General features: G+C 40.6%; 1 protein-coding gene across 10 annotated transcripts in view; it reads left to right on the forward strand.

The window, feature by feature from the left end:
* TEAD1 (TEA domain transcription factor 1) overlaps positions 1 to 23,931 on the forward strand; it is a 264,283-nt gene extending 240,352 nt beyond the window's left edge. For all 10 annotated transcript variants that reach the window (XM_068554725.1, XM_068554722.1, XM_068554723.1 and 7 more), the window contains 3 exons: positions 5,900 to 6,040; positions 10,507 to 10,659; positions 15,849 to 23,931. In XM_068554725.1, the coding sequence (XP_068410826.1) occupies positions 5,900 to 6,040; positions 10,507 to 10,659; positions 15,849 to 15,962 (408 nt within the window). In that variant the 3' untranslated portion in view covers positions 15,963 to 23,931. The remainder of the gene's footprint in view (positions 1 to 5,899; positions 6,041 to 10,506; positions 10,660 to 15,848) is intronic.
* Positions 23,932 to 27,746: the final 3,815 nt, after the last annotated feature.

The following is a 27,746-nucleotide window of genomic DNA, read 5'->3' on the forward strand; positions in this document are numbered from 1 at the left end:
GACTCATTACAGAGTTTGCCTCCTCTGCTGCTGATTTAATGTTAGCATTCTTTCTTTGATATTACCTTTGCTCCACGGGAGTTCAGTGACCACATTTCTTTCTGGGATATTCATAATATCATCAGCTGACAGATAATTATCTTTCACATCAATACCTCCTCCTAGAAAATTCCCAAAGAACAACTGTGATATGGTTGGATGGCTGTGTAATTATTTTCCATGTTCAAAAGTAACTGCAAAGCAGTTGTAATAGCAAATTGCTTATTTACTGTTAGTTGAGAAGTCTTTTAAAATCTAACCTATTAAATATACACTAATAATTAAATCAAAGTTGTCTCAAACTTTTTTAAGAAAAGCAAGATAATTCAAAAACCATCTGTTCCTTTTATCTAAATGAAAGCTGAAAATGCACATAGATCTCAGGACCAGCAGTTCCACTCCTAGGAACACCTAACAGGAGTGCACACATGAGTTCATCAAATGCATATCCCTGAATGTTCAGAGTAGCGCTCTTCATGATAGGTTCAATTTGGAAACATTGTAAATGTCCATCCGTAGAAGAGATAGGTGGTGGTATAGTCCATTCAGTGGAGTACTCTACAGTGACAAGGATAGATTAACTACACACCACAGCATGGATGGCTCTCACACTGTAACGCTGCACAAATAGAACTAAACACAGAGGAATCAACACTATGTGATTCCACTCGTGAAACGTTCACGAAACCAGACAAGATTAACGTACAGTATTTTAGGATGAAGGTTACTCTTGTGACATGGGGGGTTTGACTGTACTGAAAGGGAGCATGGATGAGGGGGCTTCTATTTCCTCATCTGGGTGCTGGTTACAAGGGCGTGTTCACTTTATAAAAATTAATCAGTCTGTAAACTTGTGATTTGTACACTTCTCTGAATGTATGTTCTACTTGAATTTTATGTAAAAAAGTTAATCCTAACAACTTTAAAACTCATACTTTGTTGAGATTGTTTCAGATGGTGGAGTTTCATAATGTGAATTCTTGAATACCTTCATTTTTGATACTTCCTGTCATTGTACCTACGGGTCATCCATTCCGAATTAAAACTAATTAAATTATTTAGGGAATTCTAAGGGACAGTGGTGAACCAAAGGTGAGAGGGTGGGAATGGTCTGCCCCAGGTGCAGGCATTAAGGAGGTTCATTGCAGAGAAGTTTATATGGCAAAACCATCTAAAAATGGTTGTCATTTTTATTATCACACTGTGCCCGCAGTTCTAAACAATGCTATCAATAAAATATTCCTCAAAAAGAAAAAATCCTTTGTTGGCCTAAGCCTTAAACAACTGGTAAAGTTTGTGTTGGGCTTTTATTTCGTATATATATTTCATATATATTTTATTTCGTATATATGTATAGACACATATATATATGCTTCAAACTAGCACACTTATATTGCTTATCCATTATGGTACTTATTCTTTAATAACACATGTGATTAAAGACTCAGTCTTTTTTTTTTTTTTTTAATTTATTTTTGGCTGTGTTGGGTCTTCGTTTCTGTGCGAGGGCTTTCTCTAGTTGCGGCGAGCGGGGGCCACTCTTCATCGCGGTGCGCGGGCCTCTCACTATTGCGGCCTCTCTTGTTGCGGAACACAGGCTCCAGATGCGCAGGCTCAGTAGTTGTGGCTCACAGGCCCAGCTGCTCCGCGGCATGTGGGATCTTCCCAGACCAGGGCTCGAACCTGTGTCCCCTGCATTGGCAGGCAGATTCTCAACCACTGCGCCACCAGGGAAGCCCCAAGACTCAGTCTTATATTCTAGAGTAAGTTCTAACAGTTTGGAATCGTTGGAGCCACATTCCGCACAGTGCTGCTGCTTCTGTGATTTGGAAATGGGCACAGTAGTTATGAAGACGAAAAAGTAGAACTAGAGTTACTTCATTCTCTGTTACCACTTTCAGAGTTTTTGTGTTTAAAGTTTAAAACGGTGAAACAGTGCTGATTATTACTTAAGATAATTTTGTCAAAGGAAGGGGGTCTTAAAAATGATCCACTCTAAGTGTCAAATCTACTAGGTGTGCCACTGCTATAGCACCAGTATTACTTAAGCATGGAAACTCATAGAGGTGGAAACATAAAAGCTGTGAAAATTTTCTGCAATTTTGCTAACATCAAATTATGGTGAATGCCATTCTAAACTTGGGTGACATTTTGAATTTGTATGTATGGATGGATTATTTTGTATATTTATTTCTATGCTTGCTTTAGATTTTAAGACTCGTAGTTTGTTTACATTGTAAATCTTTTGCTTGTCAAAAATAATGCCACTGCATTATGCTAAGTGAAATAAGTCAGACAGAAAAAGATAAATACTGTATGATATCGCTTATATGTGGAATCTAAAAAATACAACAAACTAGTGAATATAACAAAATATAGAGATATAGAGAACAAACTAGTGGTTACCAGTATGGGGGCGGGGGGGCAATATAGGGGTGGCAGAGTGGGAGGTACAAACTATTGGGTGTAAGTAAGATAGGCTCAAGGATGTACTGTACAACACAGGAATGTAGCCAATATTTTGTAATAACTGTAAATGGAATGTAACCTTTAAAAATTGTATATAAAAAAATGCTGCCACTGAAGTAAATAAAGTGAAAAATGGAGCATTGAAAAAAATGAAAGAAAATAAAACACTGTGCCTAGGGAGTTGAGATGCAATTCTTAAGAAACCTCCCTCCTGGTTAAGTTGATGTAATTTGAAGTTGATAGTTTTTAAAAAGTAACCCAATCCCATGTACTCTCCTGTTGACTCCCCTGCACATTGCTAATTTCCCTGTGCTCCTTCCCACACTCCACCCCTTACACCACAAACACCAGACTGCTTTTGATTGTTCACCAGTCCTTCACAACAACTTGATTACATCAAAATGAGTTTGTTTAAATTGCAGTATTAGTTACTAACAGTGTGTTTATGGCCCATTAATTCTCATTTTCAAAGCAGGGAGTTTTTTTAAATTGAATGAAAACAAAGTAAAAGTAATTTAAAATGGACCTTTCCTGTTCCACTTAACTTATTATTGCATTGTTGTTGGGAAGCATTCTAAATATTCATCAGTAGAGCACATGTTAAATTATGGTGCATCTGTATAATGGAATAATATGCAGCCACCAAAAAGTGTGGCTGTTCAGTTTTTTAAAGGGCTGTTCTTTTAAAAACTGGTATTCTATATCAGTACTATGTGAATTCTAAGAAGTATCTATTTATAGCCAGGTTTAGAAGAATGCTACAATTTGTACAGAAAATAGGGAATGTGTATGTTTGAATATCTAAACGCTAAATATCTCTAAAAGGACACTTGAGAAATAGATTACAGTTTTTTTTTTCCTTTACTTACCACATGCATATTTTTACTTTTTTTTTTTTTTTTTAAGTTAAACCTTGTTGGCACAAACTACATCATAATAGTAAGAGCATCAGTCCCACAAAGAACATCACTGGTCATCCCACCCCCGCAGAACACCTGAGCCACTTCTCAGAGCTCTGTGTTCTCAGCTGGTGGCAGGACCAGCTCAGAGTTCTGGAAGGCCCTCTCTCAGTTCACAACAGGTGATACCCGCCCTGTAAGGCTGGATGACAACCCAGTGTCAGAGCTCCTGTGTGCCTAGGATACACTGCTATCTTTCTGTACTGGAGGTTGGAGCCCACGTAGACTCACGGGCCTGTCTTCAGCCTTAAGGAGCTGAGATACAGATCTCAGGGTAAGACCTCCATCGTTCCCTGCTAAAGTGCTCTCTCATGGAGCTAAATGTCAAACCTTTGAATGTGAGCAAAAGACACACCTGGGGCATTTTTAATTATTTGCAATTTATGCCCCATAAAATTCCAAAAAACAAAATGTGAGGGAGCATTACTAAATTTATGGATAATGTAAAACTGGACAAGTACAAGTAAAAGTAGATTGGAATCCAGTAACAGGAGCTGGACACTGGTTGTTAGTAGTTATTAGAAGTACCTAGAATAAGTTCATGACTATAGTTGGACACTTAATTTAGCTTTGAATTTCTTGGCACATAAGAAAAGGGAATATAAAGTATATTGTCCTTTTTATTTGAAGCCAGCATATCCGAAGTTTTACCTAAGGAAATGGAGATTCTCCTGATACTCAATTCAAGAGGGAAATTGAAACGCAGATCCTTATTAAAAATATATATAGGCTGACTCAGGTCTTCATGGCGGTTAGTGCCTGTCAAGGTATTAAAATTAGCTAGCCAAAACGTGCCAAACCTCGCAAGATATAGTCTCGCTGTGTGTCAGATCCACCTCTCTTTCTCTGCAGCCACCCTAGTAGCCCAGGTACCATATGCCTCATCTGGAACTTCTTCCAGGCCTCCCGACACACCTCACTCATCCATTCTCACTCTCTTCTCGAGTCTCCAAGCTGTGGTCAGGGGTGCCTTTCTGGATTGCAGATCTGATCCTAAACTGTCACTGGCCCTATCCTATGTACTTGAAACTCATATGTCCCTTGGTTTTAGGATGTAAGCCCCTCCCCCACACCCCTCCACGCCCCCCCACCTCCCCAGCTACCCTCTCTCCTTGCTGTCTCTGTTCCAGCCTTGTTTCTGGCCAAGCGCCCTTTATACACTCTCTTACAGCATGATCCACCGGCCCATGCCAGCTCTTCTCTCTTTGGATCTGAGCTGCATCATCATCAGAAGCTTCCCTGACCCCAAGGGCTCCCTCCCCCCTGTTTGTTCTCATGACTCTCTGCCCATCTCAGGAGTGCTTATTTCTGTTGCGATGTCCTCCTTCCTAAATCGTAAGCTGTGTGGGCTCGTTGATCCCCAGCTCCACACCCAGTGCCTAGTGTGCAGGAAAGGGTCAGTAGATATTTGAGGGAAGGGGACCGTCCGTCAGTGATCTAGCCGCTGCAGCAGCCTCCCAGCCTCCCTCTGCAGTGAACATTATACCACGCTGAGACATTTCTCCTTGAAGCTCAGCTCTGATCACCTCATTGCCTTATGTCAACACTTTCAAGAGGTCCCCATTTCCTACAGGATACAACCCGTACCCCTACTTAGCCCTCCTCTACCTGGGCCCTTGTTGCATTTCCAAACTCATTCCTCCCTGTCTCCTTAGTCCTCACGGTGTAGCTAGAATGAAGCACTCCAGGCTGCTTCTGTGCAAGCGTTCTCTCAGCCCTTCTCCGCATGTTCAAATCTTAACCATCCTGAAAGTAAATACCCTTAATTGAAAATAATGCTTCCATTGTCCGAACTGAGTACCTTTGACACGGTACTTATTTTCTATCTAAGTTAAAGCTATTTTCTGTACATCCCATATTGGCTTATCGTCCTGTATTGTTTCTAGCATGAGCCTCACTTACTAAGTAATCATAAAAGTATGTTGTATTAATTATTTTGCATCTTTGTAAGCCAGTCTTTAATAGGAACCATTTCCCCTCTGGGTGCTGTAATTTGTAAATGAAGTATCTGTTTTTACATATATAACAAATGGCCAGTCAGCTACAGATTCTCCTGTTCTTTTAACTATATCTACAGATTAGTGAATATGAATACAATTCATATGCTGCTTTCTGCACATATTTCAGAGACCTCATGAATCTCTTATTACAAGGATATGTAGTATTCTATACTGAATGCAAGAAAGTAAAATGAAACATACATATAGCATGTCATTATTTCAAGGGAAGACTGCCCAAACTAGCATTCTCTTCAAAAAATAACCAGTGAGCCATAGAACTTGTTTCTAGCGGGGCGTCACCTCACCACCTCTCTGAGCCACCCCGGCCCTCTACTGCCCTCCAGCCAGCATGGTGGAGGTCTTACCCGGATGGTTACTGCTTTGACTCCTGCGATGAGAGAGTAATCCCCACCTCCATCTCATTTCCAACAGGCTGATTTAAACTGCAGTATTCAAGATGATGCCGGGGCTTTTTACGGCGTGACCAGTCAGTATGAGAGTTCTGAGAATATGACAGTCACCTGTTCCACCAAAGTTTGCTCCTTTGGGAAGCAAGTAGTAGAAAAAGTAGAGGTAAGTTGGCCTCTGTATGCTGGAACCTTCATTCAGGGCGGCCTGTCGCCTTCCTTTAAAACTAAACTGGGGCAGAGGGTTTTATTTTTCTGGTGTCTTCTCCTTCCCCTACCACTCCTCCCCACCCCCCCCCCCCCCGCCATTACTTCTAAGAAGGCAAAATGATTTGAAAGCAACTGAAAGAAAGAAGGCCAGGAGTAATCCCGTGCCAGCCCTCCGACTGTCTGAAACCAGCCCTGTGCTTGCCAGTGTGTCAGTCCTGCAGGAGGCCTTGGGATGGGGGGATGCAGGGGGGCTGATACGGAATCTGTTAGAGATAGACCCTGCTGCCCAGTAGATGGTACCCCTTCTACCCCAGGTTCCAGGTTCAAGGGCACTTCCAGGCATCTTGATAACAACCAAGGTGGTCCTGAGCTGATTGGCACCTGCCTTCTAGAACCCTGATGCCTTGAGTTTGGTTTTTGCTTTTGCCATTTCCACTCCCTTCATCTTAATTGTTTTAAATATATTTCAGTACATACTGGGACCAAAAAGCTATTTATGGCTTTTATAGTTCATGCCTCCCTCCGCTTCAAAAAATGGATGTTCATTTTACCGGGGTGGGTTGCTTTTTGTGAATAATGTTTGCAGGTGATATTTCATTTAGAGTTGTGGTTTCCGTTGTCTTCTACCCATCACCCAATTCATCCATGCTCAGTGAGTGGTGTTTATTCACAGACGTCCAGGACCTCTCAGGTCCAGGAGCCCTACCTGACTTTGTGTTGAGACGTGAGAGAGAGGATGCATTGGGTGGAGAGAGGGAGCAGGAGATGTTTTTCAAGACTTTGGGCTGAACAAGGAGGATTTGGGATGCTGCAGGCCCTCATAGCTTCCCGAGCACAGGATGGGCATCCTGAGAATGGTGTTAAGGAGGGTTATGCTGGTAGAGGAGGATGTAAGTGAGTTGACTAGATGGTAGCTGTAAGCTTATGTGTCATGAGCTTTACTAAAAGGGTGGTAGTGGGAATCCAGGGAGACACTTTGAATGGTACTTAGAAACTGACTGGATATTAAATATTAAAGAGGAGGAAGAGTCAAAGATCACATGTTTTATGCTTAGAAGGACAGTGCAGCCACCAGCAGAGATAAGTAAATAAGATGTTCAACTGGAAATAGTCAGGGACGAATATAGATACAACACTAGGATTTGGGAGACAGGTAAAGACTGAAAATATCAATTGAGAATCCTAAGCATTAAGGATAATCAAAGCTGTGGGAATGGAGAGCTAGCTGCAGAGAGGGAATAGCAAGGAAAATAGGGATAAAGATTAAGTTTGGAGAGTGGCAGCCAGACCTAGGGGTAGGTGGAAAGGGAGACATGAACAGAGAAGCCGAGGACAAAGAAGGGTGGCGGGGGGCGGGGAACCAGCTCAACGGAGTGTCTGGGAAGTCCAAGGAGAGGGTGGGTGAGAATGTGGCTGTGTAATGAGACACAGCTGGGAGACCTGGAGCCTCGTGACCTCCATCTCCCCTGAGAAGGAGGAAGCAAAGGTACCTGCTGGTGGTTGGGAGCACGGAAGGTTAGTGTTACCGTTGCTACCAAATGGCCAAGTTGTCAGGGCTTACCTGTAGATGGACTTCCTGCCTGGGCAGGTACCTGTGAGAAAAGATGAACCAGATAAGTAACTCAGTTTCCCAGATGTCAAATTATTCTTCAGTTCATCCTCAGCTAACATTCCCAAATCTCTTTATAAGTTCAGGGAACAGGGAAAGGTTGTCTTCGACTGATGAAATCCCAGGCATTTTCATGGAGAAAGTGCTGTGGTGTGGCAGGTGGAGTTTTGTAATTAAGCCTTTAATCTGCTTGGAGTATATTTCTGCATTTGGTGTGAAATGGGAGTCTGCTTATATTTTCTCCCAAATAGATAGGCATTTGTGTCAAAATCATTTATTAAATCATTTATTTTCCAACTGAGTGGATCTGTCCCCTTTAAGTTACTGCATATACTGGGGGCTGTTCCTGGAGTCTATTCTATTCCACCCTCTATTTATCTCTACATGTCCCAGTATTGTGTTGATGTGATTACAGTGGCTTTATAGCATGTTCTGATATCTGCTGGGGCAAGTCAGTCTCACTGCTCTTCTTTTTCATATATTTTCTAGGCAGGTAGCCAGCATTTATTCTTCCAAACTATGAGATCATTTTAAAAATGTAAAGAAAAACAAAAATCTTGTTTGAGCAACCTAATCGTTTTTTTGGGTTTTGTTTTTTGGCCGCATCACGCGGCATATAGGATCTTCCCGCGCCCCCTGCAGTGGAAGTGTGGAGTCTTAACCACTGGACTGCCAGGGAAGTCCTGAGCAACCTAATTGTAATTGCATTAGATTTAGATATTATTTGGGGACAGATTGATATGTTATTGATATTAAACCTTTCCAATCAAGAACCTATTTGCATTTCTATCTCATTTTATCTATTTTAATAAGATTTTACAGTTTTCATATATAGGTTTATCCCTTTCTTGTTAAATATATCTCTAAATATTATATAATTTGTTAATACAATTTCCAATTTCCAGATTTTAATTACTAGAATAGAAGAAAGCTCCTAGTTTTTGCATATCTATATTCTATTTGGCCATCTTACCATATTCTCTTATTTATCTCTAGCGGGTTTTGCCCCCTAGATTCATGGGTTTTCTCTGTTGTATTATCTTAGCAGCAGCAAAAAGAGAAGACTTTATTTTATCTCTTCGTTTCCAATGTTCATGACACTTTTATTATTATTACTATTATTATTTTCTCACCTTCTCTTCATTTGCTAAAACTTCCAACACAGTTGTAAAAAGAAATAAAAGAAATAGTGATGGTGAGTATCCTTGTATGGTTACTGATGTCAATAGAAATAGTTTTGATGTTTTGACGTTTGGGATTAAACTTATTATTGGTTTTCATAAATGGTCTTTATTTTATATTTAAATTCTTTCTTTCTATTCCTATTTTACTTAAATTTTTTTTATTAGTAATAGCTGCAATATTTTATCAGATGCCTTTTCAGCAACTCTTACTATGTGATTTTTCTCCAATTTGTTGACATCATGAGTTAACACATGTCCTGTCTATGAACCACCACAGCATTCTGAAGAAAGTTCTACTTTGGATACTTTGATGCATTGTTTGCTATTTTACATAAAATGTTTGCACCTCATAAGTGATATTAATCTATACTTTTCTTTTTTATAAACTATCAACTTTTGGTATTGAATATACATCAATTTCATAAAAATAATTGGAATACCTATCTTTTTCTATGGTATAGCATAGTTTGAATAACATTGAAAATAACTGTTCTTTAAAGATTATAGAAAACTTAGCTGTGAAACCATTTGGTCTTGGGACCTTTTTTGGTGGTAGATTTCTAAATAGTTTTTAGTCATTTCCACAGTAATTGACCTATTGGAGTTTTCTACTTCTTTTTGGTTCAGTATTAGCAATTTGTACTTTGCTGGGAAATCATCCTGTCCTCTAGGTTTTCCTTTGCTTTTATTGATTGATTGGTTGGTTGTTTGGTTGGTTGCCAAAGAGTTACATGAAATAACCTCCTCTAAATCTTCTGAACAATAATGTAATTGTGCTTTTGTCTCTTTTCTTTCTTCTCCTTCTTAAGATTGTGAAGGGTTTATTTATTTTATTTTGTCTTTCTAAAGAACTAGTTTTTATATCCTGTCTACATTTTAAATTTCCTTTGCAGGACTTCCCTGGCAGTCCAGTGGTTACGTCTTCGCCTTCCAATGCAGGGGGTGCGGGTTCGATCCCTGGTCAGGGAACTGGAATCCCACATACTTCGTGGCCAAAAAACCAAAAACCATAAAACAGAAGTAATATTGTAACAGATTCAATAAAGACTTTAAAAAAAAAAAAAGGTCCACATCAAAAAAAAAAATCTTTAAAAAAATTTCCTTTGTATTGATTTGAGCTTTTTTCTTTATTAATTTCCTATTCCTGGTTTTCACCGGTTTGGGTTTATTTTGTAGGGTTTATTAATTTTCTAAGATGTGTACTAAGTTCTATAACTTTTCATCTTTAAAGATGAAGACAGGAAGCTGCTTTCCTGCAAGTATAGCTTCATTGAGTCCCAAAAGTTTGATGTAAATATTTTCTTTTTCATTACTCTTTAGATAGCTTGTAATTTCTTTTTAAATTCCTCTTTGATCCAGAGTATCTAAGAGTGTCTTTCTTATTTCTAAGTGCTTCAGTGGGATCTTCCCAAGTTTAAAAAAAAAAATTTCCAGAAAAATAATGGATTCTGAGTATGGTGTTAAGTTTGGAGATAGGATTTTTTAAAATGAAGTAAACTACATAAGTAGTGCAGCATATAGCAGGTGATTCATGTTGAGAAAGTAAAATGCTTTTACAGGCGATAATATCTTTCTTATGTATTTTGAAGTCAAAAGTGTACAAATGCTCAAATCCTTTTTCCCTCACAGACGGAATATGCAAGGTTTGAGAATGGCCGATTTGTATACCGAATAAACCGCTCCCCGATGTGTGAATATATGATCAATTTCATCCACAAGCTCAAACACTTACCAGAGAAATATATGATGAACAGTGTTTTGGAAAACTTCACAATTTTATTGGTAACTGTTTGTCTCTTTCATGTTTTGTCAGACTCAGCCATGAGGCTGGTGGGGAAGATGGGCCTGGGAGGTGCTGGGGCTTGGGCCAAGGGTAACTGGCTAGACTGTGGGGCTGGGCCCCAGGTGGTCAATCAGCAGTTGAATTCACACATCCATAGGGCAAACTTGGTTTGGCTCAAGTTTGTGGAAGAGAAAGGGGTCTCATCTGCCTGGGCTTTCTAAGCTTAGCCGAACTGGAATTTGGGAAGGGAGGGTGAGGGTGATACAACTAGATTCTTAATTCTGGCTGCACATTAGCAAGACCTGGAGAATATCTAAAAATCCCGATAGCAGGGCTGCATCCTAGATCAGTTAAATCAGGATCTCTGAGGATAGGACCCGGGCATGTGTATTTTTTTAAGGTTCCCTGGGTAATTCCAGTATTAGCTAAGTGTGAGTCTCAGCAGCACCATGGTATACAAATCATAAATGAGGCAAAAGCTGAGTCAGCAGGTTTGTGCTTCAAACATACCTAGACTCATTTCATGAAGGATTTACAAGGCCTTATTATTATAAGTAACATACATTAATATAGCAAAATATAAACCCTCAGTACCAGGAGAAATATAAACTAGAATACAGTGGCATAACCAGGAGCGGGGGGAGGATATTTATGGGCTGAAAAGTACGGTCAAAACTTAATGGGCAGCTAAAGGGCAAGGAAGAAACAATGGTGCTCAAGGTCCATGATGGGAAAATTTTCTGGTTCCCCTGGGCAATGCTCTGTGTGTTTTTTTCCCCCTAAATTTAACTTTAAAACAGTTTCTCACGGGGGCTTCATTTGGTTACTTAGGAAGGTTAGTAAGTACAGTGCTCTTCTCAAAATATACCTATAAAATATGCAATAATGGATTTCATAAAGCTAATTTTTAAAAAATAACATTCCTTGATTAAACCAAAGGCAAAATGCCAAAACAAAATTTGGTGGAAACAATTTTGCAAAAAGGGGCAGCAGGACAATATTGTGGTCAAATATTCAGCCCTGTGAAGGCCTACTTTGTTATTCTTTGTTACCAGGTTTAAGAACTAGAATACTTAGAGCAAGAATTCTTTACCTGGACTTTTTGGATTCAGTGGGACAGTGGTTCTCAATCAGTGATGTGCTGGTTTAAAAAAAAAAAAAGGCTCTCCCCTAGTTCCTTCCAAAACCCTGATCCGTAGCTTTTGCCCATTTCCACTGTTGCAAATACAGCTTCCATGGGCAATTCAAGCTACCAATATTTGTCCAGCTCACGAAATTCCTTCATATTTAACAATAACTTTCAGAGCTAGTAGGAGCCAGCTCTTGTATGCCACTGTAAAAAAAAAAAAATAGATAAATAAAAATCAAGAAATTAAACACCTTCTGCATATCAAGATATTCATCCAGGAAGCTTTTAAAAATTCTGAAGGATGGAACCCAGAATCATGGTTTTTGTTTATTTTTACTGCTCCCCAGGTAGTTCTGGTGTGTAGCCAGGTTGAGACCCACTGCTACAGGGGATTGGTTAAGTGAGCCACAGGGAGCCTCGGAGTTCACAGACACGTGATTATGGGTATACAATTGACAGATAATTTTATATCTAATTTTCATTTATTCCAAGGAGGGAATCTCAGTGGATTCTCATATGTGTCCATGTCCCTCTGAAACTTGGAAACTAGCAGTCCAGGAGAAAGTTTGGAAAACATATTATAACTATTCATTAGTATCCTTTTTCTAACGGTCTTCGGTGAAAATTGAGCAGGTCAAGGTTTGGGGTGCTGGCAGGTACTTGTCATATAGGTGTTCTTTGTTGCTATTTAAGAACAGATGGATCACCTTAGTGCTCAGATGACCAGAAGGTGTGTGTGGCATCCTGGTGTGGATGTTAAGTTGCCTCAGAAATTAACCAAAACTCTCTTGAGTGGATGGCCACCCCCCCCTCTTCTGGAGAGAGTCTTAGATGTTTCTTACAAACCAGTGAGACTGTTTCAGCACGTTAAGAAATACGTCCTCAGTCCCTAAAACCCAACCTCACAGCACAGCCAAGATAAATATGATCAGGGAAAGTTGTAAGTATCTATTACCCACAAAACCCGTGTAACTATATCAGTAATGCTCCCTTGGAACACGTGACTTCCATCCATTTAACTTACCAGGTTAAATTAATTTTTAAACGTATCGTTAAGCAACTATATACATCCCTTTGATAAGAATTAGAAGCAAATAAATATAGAATTAGTAGCAAACAAATACTTGCTAGAAATAATAGTTTTCTGTAGAAAAAACTGAAATTAAGCCAGCACTCCTGGGTAATGAAAATGAAGTCATCTCACTGATAAACAGGAGAGATCATACTTTTCAGCACTTCCTCAGGTGTAGGGACATGGCCAGAATGACAGTTGCTGGACACAGTTGCAGGTGTTTTACTAGGAACATTAGATACAAAACCTGTGTCACCACGGCCAGTTCTAGGCCTTACTGGCTGGTGGGCTAGACTCTGGTTTCGTCAGAATGATTCAGGAATTGAGGTGACCCTGTAGGTTTGGGGCCTTAATGGTGGCAATCAGACTGAGGAAGACAGCGACTGAGTTGTGGGCCAAGGATTCCGATCATCTTTTGAGGTCATACTCAGACATACAGGTTGCTAGAAGCATTTTTTTTCCTTCCTCCTTCATCTCAAGCATGAAGCCTCAATAGGATATAGTCTTTCATAGAAAGCCTGCAAGAAGGTAAAATAGATCATAGAGGTTCCAGGCACAGTGCTGAATCTTTTGTAGATATATTATGAAATTTTCAGCTACAGAACTGTGAAGTCATTTTTATTCCTATTTTATGGATAAGGAATGTTAGTCCTTCCTGAGGTCACAGAGCCAGTGATAGACGTAAATTAAGATTTGAATTGATGGAAAAGACACTTTGCAGGATGTCATGGTCATGGAATGAGAAGACTTGAGTTTAGGACCCAGCTCTACTTTATGACCTTGGGTAAGACATTTAAAGTCTCCAGACCTCAGTTTCCTCCATTTACAAACAAAGTACTCAAGTCTGCCCTCTCCACCTCAAAGGTTATTGAGAATGTTTGCATTCATTCGGCTAAGTTATGGAAAGGTTCTACTAGCTGCTGAAATACAGTGCAAATAAAACACAGGAAATCTGGGCCTTGTAGGGAGAACGAGGCAGGTAAATAGACGATGACGATGCAAGGCCATCATGGCTGCAGTAAACTTGTGAAACAGACAGCATGGGAGCACAGAGTAGCTGAACTGCCTGAGCAGGCGCCTGTACTTGGAATGAGGTGGGGAATTCTCAGGGATGTTAAAAGATGATATTTAAGTTGCCTGATGGACAAGCAGATATTTTTCAGATTTACCAAGAAAAGGCCCGTTCAGTGGGTGCATACTGACATGTCAGCTGTGGGGCTGCGGTGAACTAGATAGGCGGGACCAGGCATCCTGGGGTCTGGTGAGGGAGGCAGGCATTCATCAAGGACGGGGAGTCACAAAATGCGAGTAATTCACCTGTGGCTGGCGGCTGGTAGAGGTCGGTGCGTGGTGACAAGAGAACGTGTAATAGGAGGTCAGGGAAGGCTTCCCTGAGGAAGGAACAATTGAGAGGTGTCTCCAGATGGATAGAGAGGCAGAGAGGGAAGGGAAGAATACTGCAGGCAGGTGGGAATGTGGTAGGAGGAGGACTGGAAACAGAGCAGTGTGGCTGGCTGGGTAGGACCGGCCAGAATGGGCCGCTCACTCTCATCCTTGTAGGATGAGAACAGGTTTTCTCTTCATCCTAAAGTTTAAAAGAGGCCATTCAGCTTTTAAGCAGGAGTGTGTTGTTGTCAGATTCATATTTCTTTCAAGGTTACTGTGACTACTGTGCGCAGGTGAGACTGGTGCCCGGCAAGGGTGGCCGCTGGTGGAGGGGTCCAGGTCAGCTTTGCTGGTGCCTTGGACTGTGGCAGGGGAAAGGGGAGATGGATTCAAGAACTATTCAGGAGGTAAAAGCAGCAGGACACGGCATTTGTTTGGATATAGGGATGAGGGAGAGAAAGATTTCAGGGCTGGAAGACTTGCATACTTGGAGTATTTGATCTGCAAAGGAAGTGGCAGGGAGTGAGACTAGAAAAGCAGGTGGGTACCAGTATTGAAAAAAAACTTTGTTACCCAGAAAAAAAAAAAAAGTAGATGATTCATCACTGTATCGATGCATTTATCTAGAGCAGCATGGCATAACGGGTAAGAAAAAGGACTTCAGATTCAGAAGATCTGGGTTTTTCGTTGACATTAGTATAACCTTAAACAAATTAACCCCAAGCATCCTCCCTTGTCAAAGAGGGAGTGATATCGCACCTGCTCCTAGAGTTGTTGTAATATTATATGAGATACTTTCTGTAAAGCATTTAATACTGAGGAGGTGCATAGTAAGCACTGAACAGATGGTGGCTATTATTCTGTGAATTTCCATCCATTCAGCGAATACAGTGGACCCTTGAACAACATGGGTTTGAGCTGTGTGACTGTTCTTTTACTCAGCATATATTTCACTGAGTCCAGGCACTGCATGTTAATACAGTGGTGAGCAAGGCACTCACAGAGCTTATGTCTCCCATTGGCTAACGTGAAACGAAATTTAGTAGAGGTTTCGGAATAAGATAGGAGACAGTCCCTAGGATAAGTGACTGTCTCATGGGACAGAATTATAGAAAATTCTCTGTGTTGTAAAAAAAAATTGCACACACCCCCCAAAACAAAACAAAACAAAAACCCCACACTAATTCTTGTGGTGTCTTCTTAGGCTCTCTGAGACCCAATCTGTAAGGTCTTTCTTACATATGGTAACTAAGCTTAAATAGGATTTAAGTTGGACCTGTAATATCCTGAGTTTGTGCTGGAGGGGGCGGAGGGAGGCTGGGCAAATCTCTTAACAATCCACTTTTTGAACATTGGACTCCATATTCCTCTCCAAGTAAATCGTAGTCATCATGACACAGATGGAATATGTTTTCATTCATGTGGTGTTTGATATAGATATATATGTATATATATACTTTAAAAAATATTTTATTGACATAGAGTTGATTTACAATGTGTTAATTTCTGCTGTACAGCAAAGTGATTCAGTTATACCTATATATATTGTACATTCTTTTTCATATTCTTTTCCATTTATACTTTTTTTTTTATTAAAACAGGTGGTAACAAACAGGGATACACAAGAAACTCTCCTGTGCATGGCCTGTGTATTTGAAGTTTCAAATAGTGAACATGGAGCACAGCATCATATTTACAGGCTTGTAAAGGACTAACCGTGGTTATTTATATATATAGATATCTGTATATACACACACACATATGTGCACACACACACACACTCTCTCCATTATTGAACGACTGACTGTAAACCTCACCACGCAGGGGTGCTGCCCTGGCCCTGAGGTCACCCCAACTTTTCTAAATCCTGTTTGAGTGAAGTCATTTTTTCATGTGTTCATACTCATTGTAGCTGTGAAGTTCTGGTACAGTTGTAAAAAGAGAAATCGAGTTGTTTCTGTGTGTTATTCAGATCCACAGCCCACAATTCCTCAGAAAGGTGAACCTTAAGAACCCAAGTCTCTGTCTGCAGAGACCTGTTTCTCGTTGTGGTAGAAAAAAAAATTAAGACAGAGCATTTACCATTGGACATTTACAGCCTTTATACAAATGTATTTAGTGGTTTTTTTTTTTTCCAACATAAAATTCTTGTTTTAAGATACAAGTAAAATTAATCTTTAAATATAAATGTAAATTAGTACACAAAACTAAGAATCTTTAGACTTATCTTTGTAACAAATTAGGGTGGAAGTTATGAAAGAATGTAATTCACTAAATTATTTTTTAAATGAAACTTTTCCTTCTTTTTGAAACCAAATGTTAAAATATAGCCTTAAGAAATGCTTGGTAGAAATATCCTAATGAGACAAATTTGTACTTTTTTCCTCAAGGTTAAAACTAATCTCCTAATCCATTAAACTCTTGAAACAGCTATTACAGAGGAAGAAAACTTCACCCCTTATCCTTAACATATATAGTATATTTAAAAAATATAAAATTGTATTGTACTAATGTGATGATTATTTAATGAAAAAGAAAAGATGGCTCTTTTTGCAATAAGTAGATAAATACTGAAAATCTAAACTTACAATGTTTATAGTCTTGTGTGTGCAGTTATATTTTATATGGACAACCAAATTTTTTATTAAGATGAGTAAATATTTGAACCACTGAAATTTAATAACAAAAATTTAAAATTGGCATGAATACTGCACTGTGAGCTGCAAATTATAGAAACCCTGTGGCTGGGAGAAATTTCATCAACCAAACTCATAAAAGGCTCATCAGTTTTAGGATCTCTGCTCCCCAGAAAATCACAAGCGTGCTCACCAGCCTGTGGGTAAATTATTTCTGGTGATCCAATATGCATATTAACCTGCTGTAACTATATGTGTACGTGTGTGTTTGTGTGTACATATATACACATATACATATATAGTTATTCAACACATATTTATTGAACATCTATTCAGTGTCACTCAGTTTTCTAGGTGCTGATATGTGTGTATTTCTCAATCTGTGTCCGTAGATCTAGGTGTATTCGCTAAGGACACCCATTTCCTTGACATCTCTCAATAAGTCACAATACTTATTTGACTGAGGTTGAAGAGGCTCAGCTATCTATCTCTGCCCTTTCCAAATAGGCACATTTGGGAGGTTTTCTTCCTAGGAGGAATTCAACTTTCCAACCCAAATATTCCAAAGCATTGTCCAGGCACAGTTGGTTTGATGTGGCCACATGTCTTGGGTTATTTCCGTAAGTGCTTCATTGCGAAGGGGACAGGGCATACTCCCCAACTTCCTGGATTAAAGTGACATTTTTTATAATTGTCAGGAATAGGTTAACACTATTAGAACATAAAATGTTCTGTAAGTTGTGAAACATGTCAAGACTTTTACGTCAAGCCAGAAAATAAAAACTTTGTTCTGTCACATTCAAATAACCTACCCACCCCCTTCCCTGTCCCACCACCTGCTCTGACCCTGCTTATATATTGGTTAGTATCTGGTGGTCATGAGGGTGTGGCTGACTCGGGGCAAACAGAAGAACCAAGCCTGACCTCTCCCAAACCCATGACTCTGGTCACTGGGAAGACCAAAGGAGAAAGCGCAGAACTTTCCCCTTTTGGAACGCACATCCCTTACATAAGCCAGTAGCATGGTGTGTATCTTCCCTCCATAAAGAGACTACAGTTTGTTCCCTGATTCCAAGTGGACCTTTGAAGAATTGCCCTAGTGGCCCACCCTTCTATCTGGTCTTCGGCCCAAGCATTAAGCTTCTTCCTTGGTCATCATATTTATGACTTCTCTCGGTCACCCTTCTTAGGGATGCTTCTTTTGCTCCCATCCCCTGTGTCTCTACTCAAGGTGTTACCCCCAGTCTCTCAGGACCAAGGGGCGCAAATGATCTTACGTGGCTAAAAGCCACACCATCCCAGAACTTCAGGGCAAGAGGTATTTGGTTCACGTTTTCTCCCAGGAATGGGGCTCTTCGGTGCTGCCAGGAGGGCTCTGAGGATTTACTTTTTTCAAAGCGCAAATAGATCGAGACCCAAGAACACCAGCTAGAGGGTAGTTCTTTTGGCTGCAGAGAAGGGTGTACGCTGGTCTGCTGAACTCACAGAGTTAGGCTGGGCCCTCTGATGCTTGTCCTCTTCCTCCGAATGCCTTTGTAGTTGAGTTTGCGGGTTTACATGGATGAACTTGAGGATTGCTTTCTGCTCTTAAAAGAAGTTTACTTCTTGTCTTGTTCTTCTAAAGATTTCTCCAGGGCAGATATTCTCCCTGTCTTAACCACTGGTCCAACCTCTTAGCCCTTTCTCTGTCACTCCCAAATTAGACCCTGGGATTAGATTTGTGTTATAACATCGAATCCAAGTCTGTTTTTGGTCTTTCACCCTTTATGGCAGAGTCTCCTCCCTTCGTAAAGCTTTCTGTACCATAAAGAAGCCTTTCCAAAGCTCTGTCCTCACTGCTCTTTTCTGGGTGCTCTATCTCCTGGTTGACCCTCCACTACCAGGATCGATTCAGGGACATCTTGTGCTTTCACTGGAGAGTTTGGAGGCCACTTTCCACAGCCTAAATAGGGAGAAGCTGAAGAACTGGGCTTTGGTCTCTTGGTATTCATTTTCATCTTAGCAAGAGACCTAAATAAAGTTGGGGCTTTTTCAAAACATATCCTAGAATCCCAGAACGTCCAAGCTACCCTAGACCAGGGTTTCTCAACCCTTTCTCGACACTGTTGACATTTGGACCAGATAATTCTCTGGGGTGCAGGGCTGTCCTGTGCATCGTAGGAGGTTTAGCAGCGTCCCTAGCCTCTGCCCACTAGATACACCTTTCCCCAGTTGTCACAACCCAGAACGTCTCCAGACATTGCCAAATGCGCCCTGGGGCACAGAATTGCCCCTGGTTGAGAACCACTGCCCTGCATCTGACAGGTCACAAATGCCATATTTGAGATTTTCTTTCTCCTTCCATTTTACCCTGAGAAAGCTTCTCTCCTGGGAGCTTTGTTTCAGGCCATCAAGAGACAGGTAGGAATATTACTCAAATGATATTGTGTCCATGTTTCTTCCTGTTTCAGAACTTCTATTTCACAACAGAATGTCTCTGCTACAAGTATTCTTTCCTTCCTCCCTGGGAAAGTTGGGGACAGCTGGCCACCATCATCCCTATAATCAACTCACACCTATTTAAAGAGCATTTTTAATTTGCTCTTCATTGCTTATTTTATCAGGTTAAAAAAAATCCCACCCATTTTTATTATTTCTCATAAGGTTATAGTTCTCATTATCAAACCTTTAATCATTTCAATAAATTTCCTCTGGTCTTCTACTTTTAGCCTTGCACTCATTGCTTTTTTGTAGAATTTACAGAAACCTCTGGAGCATTTCATCTTTAAGGATGGTGGAGAGAGGGATTCATTTTGGAAGAGGGCTGATCGAATTTTTCTTTATTGAGCTTTAGGAAAGCACAGTCTTCAGGCATACCTCAGAGCTAGTGCGGGCTCAGTTCCAGAGCACCACAAGAAAGCAAATATCACAGTAAAGCGAGTCACGCAGTGCATATAAAAGTTATGTTTACGCTATATTGTAGTCTATTAAGTGTGCAATAGTATTATGTCAAAAAAAATCAGTGCACATACCTTAATTTAAAAATATTGCTAAAACATGCCGGAACAATTACAATAGAAACTTGAAGGTCACCATAAAAAATATGAAAATAATAAAAAAGTTGAATTATGATTCAATTATTAATTATTGCGAGAATTACCAAAATGTGACACAGAGACGTGAAGTGAGCAAATGTTATTGGAAAAATGACGCTGGTAGACTCGTTTGACGCAGGGTGGCCACAAACCTTCAATTTTTAAAAACTGCGCTATCTGTGAAGCACAATAAAACGAGGTATGCCTGTGACCTCCATTTTGTAGATGAGAAAGTTGAGGCCCAGAGGGGAGATGACTTGCCCAGAGTCACCCAGCTGGTCAGTGACAGATTAAGGGTAAGGCTCTGGGACTCCTGCCACTTAATCCCCGGCCTCTTGGCAGGGGTCGTTCCTCTCTGGTGCTCAGGGCGGAAGAGAGAGGGAGGTTAGGACCCCCTTCCTCTGCCAGAGCAGCTGCATCTCCTGGTGGTGGTGCTTCTCTCCCTGGAGTGTCTTGTCTGGGAGGCCCCCGCGAGCAGATAGGAAAGCTGATGAGCCTTTTCCTTACCCTGAGGACAGTTCACCTGCCACAGGCTCTGAGTCAAATTTCTCTGCACAAAGCATCCCAGCAGCAAAGTCCCACGCTCGGACCGGCCAAAAAACAGCCCCCGTGCCCAGAACTTGGTGTTACAAACCCAAGTCTTCTTTAGGTCTCAGTACTCTAGTGGCTTTTGCAGTTTGTTTTTGTACAAACGTAAGTTATTTAAATCACACAAGATGACAGTCAACTTTTCAAACCAGGTACCGATAACTTGTATGATTTTGTCTATGCTCTGGTACACTACACCTGTCCTAACAAAGGGTAGAACCAATTTTGTGTTGGTGTTCACACCTGTGACATTAAGAGGATACGTCTGCATTGCTTCTTTCTTTCTGTTGATGTTTCTGTGGCAAAACCCTGCACATGTCATTTCTGAAAAGCCTTAAATCTTTGCGATGTTGCGTGTAGGGTTTGCAGTGCAGAAGGCTGCCTCGGAACTGTGAGCCCTTTTGTAAGCTGGAAGCATTTCTCTTACTACTGTTAACTTTTGTAGGAAGTTTTCAATTCAGAGCTGCCAAAGCGTTCAGTAAGCAGTGCCTTAGTGATACTTAGTCGTGCCGCCAGCCTTTTCTCACACCATTTCTCAATGTCCCTTTACTGATCGGCACGGTATTTAAAATAGAGCAAGCAAGCATTGTTTTCATTTTTGTTTTGTAAGCCCATTTTTCTCCAGTTCTATAGGAAACTGACTTCTTGGTCTGAAATCTGAAATGAACAGAAGTCAGTTCATTGACCACACTGTCAAATGTCTATACCAAAATGGAAGGTTTTGCAACTTCGTAGTTTACTATGAAAAGCAAATTGTATACTTTTAATGTTGCCTTTTAAATTCATGACCAAATACTTAGCTATTTGTGAATCTTCTGCACTCTAGCATGAAAGTGCCTTTGGTTTGAGATTCCAGCTTAGAAAAGTGCTGCCATAATCACGATAATTTGTAGAGAGACCAAAAATATTCTGAGATCACCGTAATGCCTTTGGTTTACTGGGATAGTAACCAGCCACAGGCCTCCATTCGCAAGAGCACGACACGGACCCTGCCTGCTGCGCTGTCTGTCTGCCGTGGGGGAGCCCCTCCCACCCATGCCCCCGGGGCGCACGGCGGCAGGAGGGCCCCCAGGAACTGGTGTGTTTGTGCGCCATCTCCGCCCGTCACCCAGCCCTGCGTCCGCCTGAGGGAACTTGCACACAAACCGCAGACTCTCGGCCGGTGGACAGACTTGTCCTTCTCCTTATGCTCATGTCCAGTCTGTGGAGGCCTGCCTTTCCACTCAGATGACAGCGCGCACTTCTGGTTTACGCAGTGATACCGTTTTGAAAGTTGGAAGCCTCAAACTGAGATGACAGTGCAGAACAAAAAATGGGTTAGGGTCATTACAATTGAAGTGTTCTTCTTAGGGCGAAAATGTTGACTCTGAGTGTTGTCTGAATGTGCTATGAGAAACTTCCAAAGAGCACCACTCACAATTCGGAATTCTCGAAGAATGTTCCAGCCCTCCAAAGGGCAACTCTTTAGAGTCCGTGTTGGCTTTTATCAAAACCTTGTGTAAATTGGGAAAATTGATAGAGGGGAGGAAGAGGAGTGAAAAGGATGAGAAGGCAAAAACACGAGCCAAACAAAAGCCAGGACAAAAAAGACTTTTCTTTACCAATATAGACTTTACAGTGACATTAGACATCTTTGAAAGTTAGCCTCTGAATGGTCCGTCTGTCTCTACCTGGTGTCTTTAAGAATACCCTCTTTGGGCTGTCTGAAATTTCAGGAGTGATTTCTATCCACACCAAGTTGTGAGTATTCATAGAAATTTCTACAAGAAAACAAAAAAATTAAATGAAAAGGAAAATTGCTCAACACAAGTTATAGTTAGCTGCTTGAATTCAGCCCCTCCCTGTCATGTCAGGACTATGCCACAACTTGGAAGAAATTAATCAATTGTTTGTTTTCCTGCTTCCCTTTTCAACTGTTACTGTGCTTTCTTTGGCAATAGTTTTCTCTCATTAACTCATTACTTATATCGTTAAGAATGAAGGTTTTGTGTTTAAAATTGCATTGCAAAGGATAGTTTCACTGAAGTCATGCACCATTAAATAAGACGAAATATTTGTCTCTATTGTTCTACTTCCTAAGCCGTAAACTTGTTTTATTCTCTGTGAATTTGCATTGAATCTGTTATATGCCCCACTCCATCATTTTAGCATTTGAAATAGCATTTATGTTCCCTCTCGTTCATCGTGAAATGGGGTCAGATTCCAGGAGATTCCACCTCTATCATGTTGGCTCTCTTTTGTCTGCCTTCCATTATGAAATTGTTTCCCCTTCCGCTTTTTCTGAGAGAGGCTGACAGAATCTAAGTGTAAATCAATTGGAAACCAGTCTCTGGTTTTCTCCCTCCCTCTCCCCCTCTCCTTCCCTCGGTCCCTCCCTCCTTCCTTCCTTCCTTCTCTTTTTTGCATCAGTCATTTTCCGTGATTAGTTTCACTGTGTAAATTAGATATTAACTGCACTTCTCTAAAAAAAAAAAAAACCATCTCCCTGTTACCTCCTTGAAAGAGTCACTTCTGTAGGCCTTTTTCAATAGGCTCATGACTGCAGATAAGGAAACAAAAAAAAAAAAGTAAAAACAAAAACAATGTGCCTAAAAAAATGACAAAAAAAAGTTTTGTAACATTTAAAAAAGAAACCTGAATAGCCTTTAATTCTTTAATATGCTTAAATTTTATGTAAATCGGTTTTTGCCACGTGTGTTTGTTCACATTCTAAATGACTTAATGGGATTCTCACAGTCTGTGTCTTTGTGTCACGTGTATGAAATGGGCTTGTGACGTAAGCGTTTCATCTGGTCAGTGGTTCCTTTGATATTGTACTGCTGCTGGGAGTGGGCTGGGGAGCCTGCCTTTAGGCAGAAGGTTCCTCTTGGGTAGATTGGAGAGATGGGGGGATGGGAGCAAATTCTCACATACGTTTTCATAACCTGTTTGCAGAAACTTTGAAAAGGCATTTGGTTAAACCTCTTGGCAGTACAGTATTCTTGTATTTGTTAACGTCTGTGTTTAGGTACTGGTACCTTTTTGTTTAAAAATGTTCTAAGTGTTGGCTTTAAAGTGAATTTATCTTTAGTATGATAGTTATATGAAAATTATAGGGTTTGTGTGCAGAGAATTTTTTTATAAAGTGCTTTGTAAAAAAAAAAAATGTATTCTAGCTTTCGCGGTACATATGTGTGATAACTGTAATATCCATGACAGTTAAGTGCAATTATTTCATCACTCTAAAAATGCTATTTTTGTGTCAGTTCCTGCAGGTGTTTTCATGTCTTTGCAAAGTGACACATTTTGATGCCTTCTTGATAAAGTGGTAGACATTTTGTAGCTTTCTAGAAACTTTGTATTCATACGGTATCAATGAAAAATAAAGAAAATGAAAGTGTGGGTCACCTTTTTTATCTGCAAAAGTGTATGTTGTTGAAAATGAAAGATGCTTTATGTGTTGTGGGTGAATATATGAAGGACAGAGTAAAGGAGGTTGAAGCCATGATCCTTTTGATGGTGTCTGCCAAGCTCAGTCATCCGAACATGACATGTTAATGTCTAGCAGGGTTTCTTTCTTTCTTTCTTTCTTTCTTTCTTCCTTTGTTTTTTTTAAAATAGAAGTATAGTTGATTTACAATGTTGTGTTAGCTTCAGGTGTACAGCAAGGTGATTCAGTTATACATACATATATATCTATTTTTTCATATTCTTTTCCCTTATAGGTTATTACAAAATATTGAGTATAGTTCCCTTTAGCAGGGTTTCTTAAAAACATCCACAGGTCAGTTAGTCTGCCTGCCTGTCTGCCTGTCTCTCTTTAGTGTGTCGTTAAAATTGTTAACCCGCCTTGCTGGGTGCATGCCAGGAACCAGGGGTAGAAGTTAGTGCCTGCACGGTGCATGCTGTAACCCCGCCCTGTCCTCAGGAGTGTGCAGCACACACATGCACAACAAAGCCTTGGAGTCACTAAGTTTACTGCCTGCTGGGCACTGGGCCAGTGTGCTGGTACGACGTGTGATTCTCAACAACAGTCCTGATGACAGTAATATTATTACCCCCCAACCGATGCTCAGAAAGGGCAGGTCGTCCAGAGTTGTGACTGGTGAGTGGTAGAGTCTTCAATAGGTCACCCTGGCTCTGATGCCTTGACTCTTGGCCTCTGCATTTTGGCTCACTGAGACTCCGTGGAAACAGCTCAAGGCTGGGGAGGAGAAATCTGGGGGCCGAGGGGCTTTCTTAAGCAACAATGACCTTAGGCTTCTGACAGCAGGACCCAATGTACCCTGGGATCCTTCCGTTTGAACTAGACCTTAGAAGGTCTTGCTTCTCCCCATTTCTTTGAAATCTGAGGTACAGCCTGCCTCAAATCCCAAGAGGCACTGTGGGAGGGGGAACAGAGAAAAAATTAGCTTCCAGTTCCTTTGAAGAGGCATATTTTTAGCGAGCTACAGTTGAAGAGGAAGGCCGTTGTCTAGTGAGCTGCTCGGGGCAGAGGGAGGGGAACTGGGGGGCATTTTGCTGAGGCCCTGTTAATATGCCAGGTACCTTCACAGTCACAGTTTCCTTTAACCCACATCCTCTTGAGTAAAGGAATCATTTCCGATTTTCCAATAAGGAAATTGAAGCCCAGAGAAGTTAAGTCCTTGTTAAGATCATAAAAGCTAATAAGTAGTAAGAATTTAGAGGTGGAAAAACCTCCTGCCTTGCAGTCCTGGCTCTGCTGCTGGCTGTGTGGCACTTTAGCCCTCCACCTCCTCTAAAACAAGGTGTTTAACACATCAAAAACATCCTTTACTAGTGCCTGCAGTTCCAGTCAACTTGAGTTCAGCAAAGAGAGTGACGTGCTAGGTGACCTAATATCACTGAGGAAAGGGATTGAAGGCACACAGGGGAGGGTGAATAAGGCTTCTTGTAATATCGGGGAACAAGAAACTTCACTGGGAACCCCGATCATTTCTTCCTGCCTTACTACTGACAGAGAACCCTTAATCATAGCTACCACGTACTGAAAGCCAAATTAGCTCCTGTTGTTAAGTCATTGGTAAGCACCTGAACAAGTCCAATTCAAAAAGCACAGTGTTGTGTTAGCTGGTGAAGCCTCAGAGTGTTTTTAATTGCCTTTGAAGACACTTTTGTTCTGTTTAATGCCCCATATGTCAAATTTATCTAGGTGGTTGTAACTCGCAAACCCTCAGGCTGCTAGAAGCAATTACTAGCAGCAATGAGATGAGGTGGGGCAGATTGCGGGAGGCAAGCACTTCATCTTGTGGGGCATCTGTTTGAAATGGGGCCTTAACATGGTCTCCAGGCAGAGGGGTGGACGGCTAGCCTAGAAGTTTCAGAGAAATCTGAGGTTCAGAGCTCTCAGTGTTTCCACCCAGATGTTCCCACTCCATGTTTCAGTATCCCACTCCTTATCTATTAGGGCCTGACAGGAGACTTGTGAGAGCTCTAAATTCAGCTTTGTTTGTGATTTCTGGCTTGATTTCTAGCACAGTCTGCCCTTCAACTGCATGAGCTAAGGATTTCTTTAAATGCTGCCAGGGAGATCTTTTACACCATGCCCTGAGTTGAGCCTGACATTTTCTTCCTTCTGTGCACCAATTGCACTTAGCAACAACTAACCTATTAATACCACCAACCAATCATAATTAACACCACCCCAATCTCTCTAGCATGCTAGAGATTGCATAAGGTAGTGCATCCCTTTCCTTGTGGACCCAGTGCCAGTTTACGACAGGTGACAGTCTTAGTTATTGTGCTGCTACAACATTCCAGTGGACCAACTGTCTTAGTTTAGGTTCCCCCAGAAGCAGACCCTGAAAAAAGACTTGAGGGTGAACAGTTTATTTGGGAGTCTTAATAAAGATGTCACTTCACGTGATGAAAGGTTAAATTCGCCACGAAGATGAAATAATTGTAAATCGGTATGCTCTTAATAAAACTACCTTAACACTCTTAAGTGAGAGAACTGCAAGGAAAAATACAAAAATACAAAACCATGCAATGCTTTCAGTAGTTGATGGAACAAGCAGACAAGTTCCAGGAAATATGTAGAAAAATCGAAGTACTAATTGTGTACTCTGTCCCAAAATTGTCATTCATATTTTTTCAGTCACATGGAATGGTATGAAAACCGTACACTTGCAAATTAAGCAAGTGTCAATATATTCCAAAGGATTGCTGCAAAACTGCACAATATTCTCTGACCTCAAAGCAATTAAGGTAGAATCAATTTTAAAAGGATCTTTGGAAAAGCTCCCATATATTTGGGAATTAGAAATAGAAAATGAACACAATAGAGAAGATCAACAAAGTCAAAAATTGGTTTTTCAGAAATACAAATAAAATCTATAAACCCTAACAAGACTGATAAAAGGGAGAGAGAACCAAACCAACCAACTAAATAAACAAAAGGTAACAGGAATGAAAATACAGTTATCACTACAGATCCTACAGATATTAATAAAAGTATAATAGATAATTAAAATATACTGTTATAAGCTTTATGCCAATGAATTTGTAAGTATAGATACAAAGGATAAATTCTTAGAAAACTGTAACTTATGAAAGTTGCTTCACAAAGAAGTAGGAACCTGAATAGAGTAGTCTTAACAACCGTTAAAGATAATGAAACAGTAGTTCCCAATATTTCCACACAAAAACTCAGGCCTACATGGTTTACTAGTGAGGTCTATCAAACTTTAAGGGAATAAGGTTCTGCAATCTTACAGAAAATAACTGCAGTGCATAGAACAAAGGGTATAATTCTGACCTTAGCTTAGGTCTTCTAGAAAGCAGAGCCTGAGGCAAGGACTAAGATACTAACACATACTGTACTTCATTTGGGAAATGTAATCTCAGGGAAAAAATGAGAGAAAAATGGAAGTAAAACAAGGGGAATCCTATGAAATATGATGTGATGCATTACTGTCTTGGCTGCCACTTCACAGTGAGTTGAAAGAGACCTATCAGGTCACTCAGCATGTGAAACTTTTGGCATGTGGACTTTTCTGGTAAGGTTTCCAGGAAGAAACAATGTTGTGGAGTAACCAATGGGAGAAAGAAAAGGGAGTAATCTAGCTATCAGGTAACCTCCCATCTCTCAGTTCTCATTGGTCAATGTTCTTGCCACAGGGATGATTGACTGTCCCACTGGGTTGCATTATCCACCTCATAACAGCTGTTCAGGAATTCAGATCCCATGTCTTGTAATGCT

Source organism: Eschrichtius robustus, chromosome 11, assembly GCF_028021215.1.
Source record: "Eschrichtius robustus isolate mEscRob2 chromosome 11, mEscRob2.pri, whole genome shotgun sequence".
NCBI classification, from domain to species: Eukaryota; Metazoa; Chordata; class Mammalia; order Artiodactyla; family Eschrichtiidae; genus Eschrichtius; species Eschrichtius robustus.